Source organism: Ascidia mentula, chromosome 1 (genome assembly GCF_947561715.1).
Source record: "Ascidia mentula chromosome 1, kaAscMent1.1, whole genome shotgun sequence".
In the NCBI taxonomy this organism is placed as follows: domain Eukaryota; kingdom Metazoa; phylum Chordata; class Ascidiacea; order Phlebobranchia; family Ascidiidae; genus Ascidia; species Ascidia mentula.
The window spans coordinates 12,477,841-12,487,318 of NC_138566.1; the positions used below are offsets into that span (position 1 = coordinate 12,477,841).

Here is a 9,478-nt window from a genome sequence, read left to right on the forward strand (position 1 = left end):
TTAACGAAAAGTCATATACTGCAAAATGGACAAGTGCTGAAATCGCACAGTTACATACGTTGTTCAACCGCAAAAGCAATACTGGAGTACCAGTGTTTTCCACTGAATAATAAAACTTGTACTGAAAAAAAATATTTTTTAACGAAAAGTCATATACTGCAAAATGGACAAGTGCTGAAATCGCACAGTTACATACGTTGTGCAACCGCAAAAGCAATACTGGAGTACCAGTGTTTTCCACTGTATAATAAAACTTGTACTGAAAAAAAATATTATTTAACGAAAAGTCATATACCGCAAAATGGACAAGTGCTGAAATCGCACAGTTACATACGTTGTGCAACCGCAATAGCAATTCTGGAGTACCAGTGTTTTCCACTGTATAATAACACTTGTACTGAAAAATAATATTTTTTATCGAAAAGTCATATACTGCAAAATGGACAAGTGCTGAAATCGAACAGTTACATACGTTGTGCAACCGCAAAAGCAATTCTGGAGTACCAGTGTTTTCCAATGTAAAACAAAACTTGTACTGAAAAAAAATATTTTTTAACGAAAAGTCATATACCGCAAAATGGACAAGTGCTGAAATCGCACAGTTGCATACGTTGTGCAACCGCAAAAGCAATACTGGAGTACCAGTGTTTTCCACTGTATAATAAAACTTGTACTGAAAAAAAATATTACTTAACGAAAAGTCATATACCGCAAAATGGACAAGTGCTGAAATCGCACTGTTACATACGTTGTGCAACCACAAAAGCAATACTGGAGTACCAGTGTTTTCCACTGTATAATAAAACTTGTACTGAAAATTAATATTTTTTATCGAAAAGTCACATACCGCAAAATGGACAAGTGCTGAAATCGCACAGTTACATACGTTGTGCAACCGCAACAGCAATACTGGAGTACCAGTGTTTTCCACTGTATAATAAAACTTGTACTGAAAAAAAATATTTTTTACGAAAAGTCATATACTGCAAAATGGACAAGTGCTGAAATCGCACTGTTACATACGTTGTGCAACCGCAAAAGCAATACTGGAGTACCAGTGTTTTCCTCTGTATAATAAAACTTGTACTGAAAAAAAATATTATTTAACGAAAAGTCATATACTGCAAAATGGACAAGTGCTATAATCGCACAGTTACATACGTTGTGCAACCGCAAGAGCAATACTGGAGTACCAGTGTTTTCCACTGTATAACAAAACTTGTACTGAAAAAAAATATTTTTTAACGAAAAGTCACATACCGCAAAATGGACAAGTGCTGAAATCGCACAGTTACATACGTTGTGCAACCGCAAAAGCAATACTGGAGTACCAGTGTTTTCCACAGTATAATAACACTTGTACTGAAAAAAAATATTTTTTGACGAAAAGTCACATACCGCAAAATGGACAAGTGCTGAAGTCGCACAGTTACATACGTTGTGCAACCGCAAAAGCAATACTGGAGTACCAGTGTTTTCCACTGTATAACAAAACTTGTACTGAAAAAAAATATTTTTTAACGAAAAGTCACATACCGCAAAATGGACAAGTGCTGAAATCGCACAGTTACATACGTTGTGCAACCGCAAAAGCAATACTGGAGTACCAGTGTTTTCCACAGTATAATAACACTTGTACTGAAAAAAAATATTTTTTAACGAAAAGTCATATACCGCAAAATGGACAAGTGCTGAAATCGCACAGTTACATACGTTGTGCAACCGCAAAAGCAATACTGGAGTACCAGTGTTTTCCACTGTATAACAAAACTTGTACTGAAAAAAAATATTTTTTAACGAAAAGTCACATACCGCAAAATGGACAAGTGCTGAAATCCCACTGTCACATACGTTGTGCAACCGCAAAAGCAATACTGGAGTACCAGTGTTTTCCACTGTATAATAAAACTTGCACTGAAAAAAAATATTTTTTAACGAAAAGTCATATACTGCAAAATGGAAAAGTGCTGAAATCGCTTAAATACATACGTTGTGCAACCGCAAAAGCAATACTGGAGTACCAGTGTTTTTCAATGTATAACAAAACTTGTACTGAAAAAAAATATTTTTTTAACGAAAAATCATACACCGCAAAATGGACAAGTGCTGAAATCGCACAGTTACAAACGTTGTGCAACCGCAAAAGCAATAATGGAGTACCAGTGTTTTCCACTGAATAATGAAACTTGTACTGAAAAAAAATATTTTTTAACGAATAGTCATATACTGTGTTACATCTTGTTTGCCAGTAATTGCCGATTTCTATGAATGCGCATTTTTCTCTACACTAATGTGTGTTGCAATATCATACGGTCTGTGACGCAATAATAAGAGACCAAGTTTTAAGTGACAACGCAACGTGGTTTTGTCCTTTTTGTGTCCGACAACTGTGCAGCACAGTGCTACGTCATTTCATTCTTGCAAAAGGTTTTTTGTGTTGCGAGCGAGCATTTTCTGGTGAGTCTATTTGTACATATGTGTGAAACGACTGAAGTACCGAATAACCGAAATGTGTAAATTGTAATTTTGGCTAATTTAACTGCGATGACTTAGAAGTCAGTTCGCTGAACAGTATAGCTGCCCTTTTTAAAGTGATTAAGTTTACACACGGTGTTGACGCTGTCTTTGTACTCGCAGTGTCTCTCTTGCATTTGTACACACGTGAAGCGTGTGGTATTCAATCTTCTGTCGCCCAAAGTTATCGGTAAGCATTGTGTGTGTTACGTCATAGTGGCGCATTGTAGTTTATGCTGCCTGTTTCGTTTAGGTGTGCGACAGTAACTGCTTCGACCGTCTTTGTGGTCCAGAGTTTCCCGGTTCCCAAATAGTTGGTGAGCCTTATGCTGTAATTATCTACGTGAAGTGTATTTGCTTGACACATTGCCTTCTGTGTAGAAACCGTGTTCCAAGGGTCCACGTGTCCTACGTGTCTTTCGTCCCCTCCCGACGTCTGTAACGTCTACATTTCAAATACATTCCATCTTGCGTACGAGTGCGTACTGCACATTTGATAACAAAATAACATCAACTGAGTGAGCGAGCGAGTTTGAGGCCCATTAAAGACACGCGTTTCAACTGCGGGAATTCCGCCTCGTGTGACGTTCCGCGCCAAGAACCGGGGCGCGTTCAACGGACGTTACATGAAAGTTTCAACTATTTGTTGAAAGCAAGTTTCAACTGTTTGTTGAAAGCAAGTTTCAACTGTTTGTTGAAAGCAAGTTTCAACTGTTTGTTGAAAGCAAGTTTCAACTATTTGTTGAAAGCAAGTTTAACTATTTGGTAAAGGCAACCTTGCCAAGTTCGCCTTTCAATATGGCAGAACCAAGCGTTTCTCCACCGACACTTCCTGATGCTGTCGTTGATCGTCTTCGACGACTGAGTGGACAATACATCGTCGCTGAGTGTCTGATGAAGGATCACCGCAACTTACAAGTGCTTGAGACTGTCTTGGTTACTTTAGAACAGCTTTTTATTGATGCGATGAACGCCTACAAGGCATATCCCGAGCTTGCCGATGATCTTGCAAGCGTAAAGAAAAACAAAACTGAATTTGACGACCGAGTTGCCCACTGGGTTTGTGAGGCAAACTCGCAATCTTGTCGTGATTTACCTGGGCATGTAACCAGCCCAGGTGGAAGCGGTGACGGTAGTCTGAAAGACAACAAATCGTCCTGCGGACGAAGTATGCGCTCTAGTTCTTCGGCAAGTAGTAGAGCCCGAGTTAAAGTAACAACACAGCTCGCGCGTCTTGCTGTTTAACAGACCGCTCAAAGACAGAAGCTGGCGCGACAACACGCCGAAGAAGAACAGCGCCGAAAGGATGACTTGGAAATGTTGGAGCTGCAACATCGACTGCAGGCCGCCGAGGTGGAAGAGAAGGTTTGGGACGAGATGTCGGGAAACACGGAATACGTGACGGTGAGAGGTTCTGGGGAATCATCCGTATCCTCCACAGAGAAGCCGCTCGAGGATCAGCGTCGCGTCCTGTTTACGTCACCTCCCGTCACGTCGCAGCGAAGCCCTTCGGATCGGCGGTATGTGTTTGACTATGTAGCCCCGGCTGGGTCCTTGTCTAATTCTATGCCTGTAAAGAAACCCTCATGTGAAGGACAAGGTTCTTCTGATCTACCAAATGTAAATGCTACTTCCGCATCTGCTAAGCTAACAAGTGCACATGGTAGTGAAATCGTATCGCTTGTAAAGCACATTAACAGACCCAAGCCTGAAGTAATTGTATTTGACGGCAATCCAATGAACTATTGGCGGTTCGTTCGCAATTTTGATTCTCGTATCGATGACAATGTCGATGACGATGGAGCCAAATTGTCGTATTTGATCCAGCATTGTGAAGGCAAGGCCCGTAAACTGATTGAGCACTGCTATAGACTGAAGGAAAACGGTTACCGACAAGCGAGAGAGTTGCTATTTCAACAATATGGCAAGTCCCATATAATTGCTCATGCCTGTGTAAGGTGCGTTGTGAACGGTCAAGAGTTACGACCAAATGACGCTGCTGGTTTAAGCGAATTGGCGCAGTCGCTGCGCGATTGTTTACTTACACTTTCAGACATTGACGAGCATTCCGAGATGAATAACTACCCTACGCTGATTGCGGTGGCAAATCGTTTACCATTCAAGATGCAGGAGAGCTGGAAACGGCATGTTGAGAAAATAGTCAGGACGACCGGCCGTGAACCCCAATTCGAACACCTGGTCGAATTCGTAGAAACGGAGGACCGGATTGCGAATTCGCTCTTTAGTCGTATGTTGGACGAGCATCGCAACGAAGCCAAGAAAGCTAAAGGTAAAGGTGGTCATGTAAAGGCTTCTAGTCACGTTGTTGTAAAGGAAGAAGAGTCTAAGCCCAAGGCCCGTGCTGGGCCTTCCAACGTTCCAGTAGTCCCTCTGTGTCCGTGCTGTTCGGGAAGGCACAGCCTTACAAAGTGCGAGGAATTTAAGTCCCGGTCGTTCCGTGATCGCTTGCGCGTTACCCGACGCCGCAGACTGTGTGACAACTGTTTTCGATTTGGACATTTTGCTACAAAGTGCAACAGCCCCAAAGCGTGCACAGTGAAGGACTGCAACGAAGCTCATCACACCTTGTTGCATCCACCGGAGAAGAGAGAAGACGAATCCTCCCCTGTCATGGGAACGGCACCGGAACGGACTGTCTGTTCGGTTGTGTCGGCAAGTGAAAAGGACTGTCATGCTTCTTCTGGTCGCCAGAATGTCAATCTGATGATGGTTCCCGTCAAGATCAGTGCTAACGGAAGGTGCGTAAACACGTACGCTCTTTTGGATACTGGTTCTGGTGTCACTTTGTGTGACAAAAGGTTAACTGAAAGACTTGGGCTGAAAGGTGAACCGAGCAACGTGACGCTGAAAACGGTCAACGGAGACAGTCGCAGGCGCGAGGGCAAGAGGGTCGGCTTGACCGTTGCTTCGCTTGATGGTGCTGCAACTGTGGAACTCCCGGAAGTGTTTGCCGTTGATTGTTTGCCTATTTCCGCCAACAAGTTTCCGACAAAGATAGAATTGAACGGACTGCCTCATATCAAGGATTTGTCATTCCCGCGTGTTGACTGCAGTGAAGCCTTGCTGCTGATTGGTTTGGATGTGCCAGAAGCCTTTATCGTGCAAGAAGTACGGAAGGGAAAACCGAAGCAGCCTATTGCATTAAGGGTTCCACTTGGATGGGCCTTAGCAGGACCTGTCTACAAGAAATCAAACGATTGGTTTGCAGCAAACTTTACCCAAGTTGCCGATGATTCGCTACAGGATAAGCTAGAGCGAATGTGGAAGACCGACTTTCAGGATACCAACTGCACAGAAACGCCTATGTCCCGTGAAGACCGGTATGTTTTAGATAAAATGAAGAACGGTGTGAAATTCCAGCAGGGACATTATGAGTTGCCTTTGCCGTGGCGTCCGAATGCGCAGCCGCTGCGCAACAACAGGGACATGGCACTAAACCGTCTGAGATCTTTGGAACGCCGCCTGATGCGTGATGGCTTTCTGCGGGACGCTTACATCAAGACGGTCCAGGGTTACATAGCTAAAGGCTATGCAGAGGAGATTCCTAATGAGAAACAGACCAAAGACGTTGTGTGGTATCTGCCACATCATCCTGTCACAAATCCGCACAAGCCAGGAAAGGTGCGGGTGGTTTTTGACTGCGCCGCCAAGTATCGCGGGCAGTCGCTGAATGAAGCTCTCCTTCAGGGCCCGGACATGACCAACTCGTTGGTTGGTGTCCTTTCAAGATTTCGGATGGGACAGGTGGCTCTCGTGGCCGACGTGGAAGCCATGTTCCATCAGATACGTGTACAACCGACTGATTGCGACGCACTTCGATTCCTGTGGTGGCCCGGAGGCGATATGTCGAAGAAGCCCACGGCACACCGGATGCTGGTTCACCTGTTCGGGGCAGCTTCCTCCCCCTCATGTGCGAGCTTTTGCCTGAAGCAGGCTGCTGATGATTTACGAAACAAGTTTCCAAGTGAGGTCGTCGAGACCATAAAGAAGAATTTCTACGTCGACGACTGTCTGAAGTCTGTATCAACTGAAGCAGACGCTATAAATCTTGTCCAGAGTATTTGCACACTTCTTAAGAGGAAGGGATTTCGTTTGACCAAGTGGGTTAGCAACAGCGAGCGAGTTCTCGCGTCCATTGGCGAAGAGGAACGAGCAAAATCGGTGAAAGAGCTGAATCTGGATGGATCGTCGTGCGAGAGAGTTCTCGGAGTTCGGTGGAACATTTGCTCAGACGAGTTCGGGTTCTGCGTTGACGTAAAGCAGCCGAAGTCCTTTACCAGAAGAGCCATCCTGTCAGTGGTGAGTTCGTTGTATGATCCTCTCGGTTTTGCAGCGCCTGTGATCGTGGTGGCAAAGACGATGCTAAGAGACCTCTGCAGGAAACAACTTGGTTGGGACGACGTGCTTTCCGATGAGGATTCCGAAACGTGGAGGAAATGGTTGCAGCAACTACCACGGTTGAAGGATGTCGTTCTACCTAGATGCGTGAAGCCAAGCAGTTTCGGTAAGGTGCGAAAAACGGAATTGCACCATTTCGCAGATGCGTCATCCACAGCTTATGGTGCGGTGACATACCTGAGGCTGGTGGATGAGCGAGGACGCATTCACTGTTCGTTTCTGATGGGTAAAGCACGTGTTGCCCCACTGAAGACGTGTTCGATTCCCCGTCTGGAGTTGACGGCCGCCGTTGTTTCAGTTAAGTTGGATCAACTTGCAAGGAAGGAATTGGATCTGGTCGGATGCCAATCTGTGTTCTGGACAGACTCGACTGCCGTTCTTCAAAGCATTCGCAACTGCAACAAGCGCTTTCCGGTGTTCGTAGCAAACCGCTTGGCCAAAATTGAAGAGGCATCTCATCCAAATCAGTGGAGGCATGTAAGCACAAAGGTGAACCCTGCTGACGAAGCGTCACGTGGACTTGGTGTGAACAAATTTCTAAGATCTAGCCGATGGCTCAGTGGACCCCAGTTTCTTTGGGAAAGAGAAGATACATGGCCCTCTTCCCCCGACCTGTCCAACGTGCCGATCGAGTTTCTTCAAATAAAGAAGGAAGCTGTCTCATCGCCAACGAATCTCCAACTGATCGACTTATTGCCAAGTACTCGTCCTGTAATCGGCTAAAGAAGGCTGTCGGATGGATGCTCCGATACAAGTCGATGTTGCTAGCCAATAGGTTTCCGTCGAAGTACAGGGTGCTGACTGGTCAATTGACTGTCGTCGAACTCAAAGCTGCTGAGCTTGCAATCGTGAAGTATGTGCAGGGGCGCAGTTTCCCAGACGTCATTTCTGCAGTGTCAAAGGCAAAGGACGGAACTGTTTGTTTGCCAAAGAAGAAGAGAGCTTTGGGAAGGCTCAACCCAATTCTTGTTGATGGAATTCTAAGGGTTGGCGGAAGGCTGGAACGTGCATTAATCGACTTTGACGTGAAACATCCGATCATCCTTCCGTACGACCATCGAGTTACAGACCTGGTGATAATGCAGCAGCATGATGAGGTTGGTCATGCTGGAATGGGACACACCTGGTCGTCCCTTAGACAACGCTACTGGATTGTCAAAGGAGGTGTGGCGGTTCGACGCGTGCTGGGCAAGTGTCTCTCTTGCCGACGACGAAACGGTTCCTTGGGGAAGCAGATGATGGCAGACCTTCCTGCTGCGAGGCTGCAGGCCAACAAGCCACCATTTTCATTGGTGGGTGTCGACTACTTCGGACCCTTCCTTGTGAAGCAAGGGCGAAGTGAGGTAAAGAGGTACGGTTGCATCTTTACTTGTTTCTCCACCAGGGCCGCACATATCGAGATAGCCCATTCATTGTCGACCGACTCCTTTATTGGAGCCCTTCGACGGTTCATCGGTCGTCGTGGACGTCCAAACCAGATTTTCAGTGACAACGGCACGAATTTCGTCGGAGCCGAGCGTATCCTGCGCGAAGAACTGAAGAAGTGGAACCAACAGCAGATTCACGAATATCTGCAACAACGCGAAATTGCATGGAGCTTTAATCCCCCCACTGCCAGCCACATGGGTGGGGTATGGGAGCGCATGATACGCTCTGTGCGCAAAATTCTCAACGCCCTGCTCTCGGAGCAGACGTTGTCTGATGAGCGATTGTGCACTCTGATGGTAGAGGTCGAGGCAATCCTAAACTCCCGTCTCTTGGTCCCAGTGACGTTTGATCCGAAGGATGAGGAGCCCCTTACTCCCAATCATTTACTGCTGCAACGTGCAGCGCCGAATATGCCCCCAGGACTGTTCACGGGGAAGGACTGTTACCATCGAAACCGGTGGCGTCAGGTACAATACCTGGCCGATCAGTTTTGGAGGCGATGGTCTCGCGAGTACCTGCCTACACTCATGCCCAGATCGAAGTGGGCAAGTGGACATTCCAATTTTATGGTTAATGACGTGGTTCTTGTGGCGGACGACAACCAGCCCCGGAGCAAGTGGCTCCTAGGTCGTGTGATTGAGGTACTTCCTGATCGGAAAGGAGTTGTGCGTCAGGTGATCGTCAAGACTCACACTGGTGCGTTAAGACGCCCAATCGCAAAATTGTGCTTATTGTGCCGCGACGACGCGATGCGTGATTAGTTGCGGGTGAACTGTGTTCGCAATTACTGTCCGATGTTAGTGTGTTGTGTTGAAATGTACTCCTTGGATTCGTACATTGTGGGGGGGTATGTTACATCTTGTTTGCCAGTAATTGCCGATTTCTATGAATGCGCATTTTTCTCTACACTAATGTGTGTTGCAATATCATACGGTCTGTGACGCAATAATAAGAGACCAAGTTTTAAGTGACAACGCAACGTGGTTTTGTCCTTTTTGTGTCCGACAACTGTGCAGCACAGTGCTACGTCATTTCATTCTTGCAAAAGTTTTTTTGTGTTGCGAGCGAGCATTTTCTGGTGAGTCTATTTGTACATATGTGTGAAACGACTGAAGTA

The 9,478-nt window shown here is 45.8% G+C and overlaps 1 protein-coding gene across 1 annotated transcript; it reads left to right on the forward strand.

Moving 5' to 3' along the window:
- The first annotated feature begins 3,312 nt into the window (after window positions 1-3,312).
- Window positions 3,313-9,122, forward strand: LOC145917814 (uncharacterized). The gene is given in 2 exon segments (XM_083003104.1): window positions 3,313-7,422; window positions 7,494-9,122. Coding segments are annotated over 2 exon segments (5,739 nt in total).
- The last annotated feature ends 356 nt before the right edge of the window (window positions 9,123-9,478 follow it).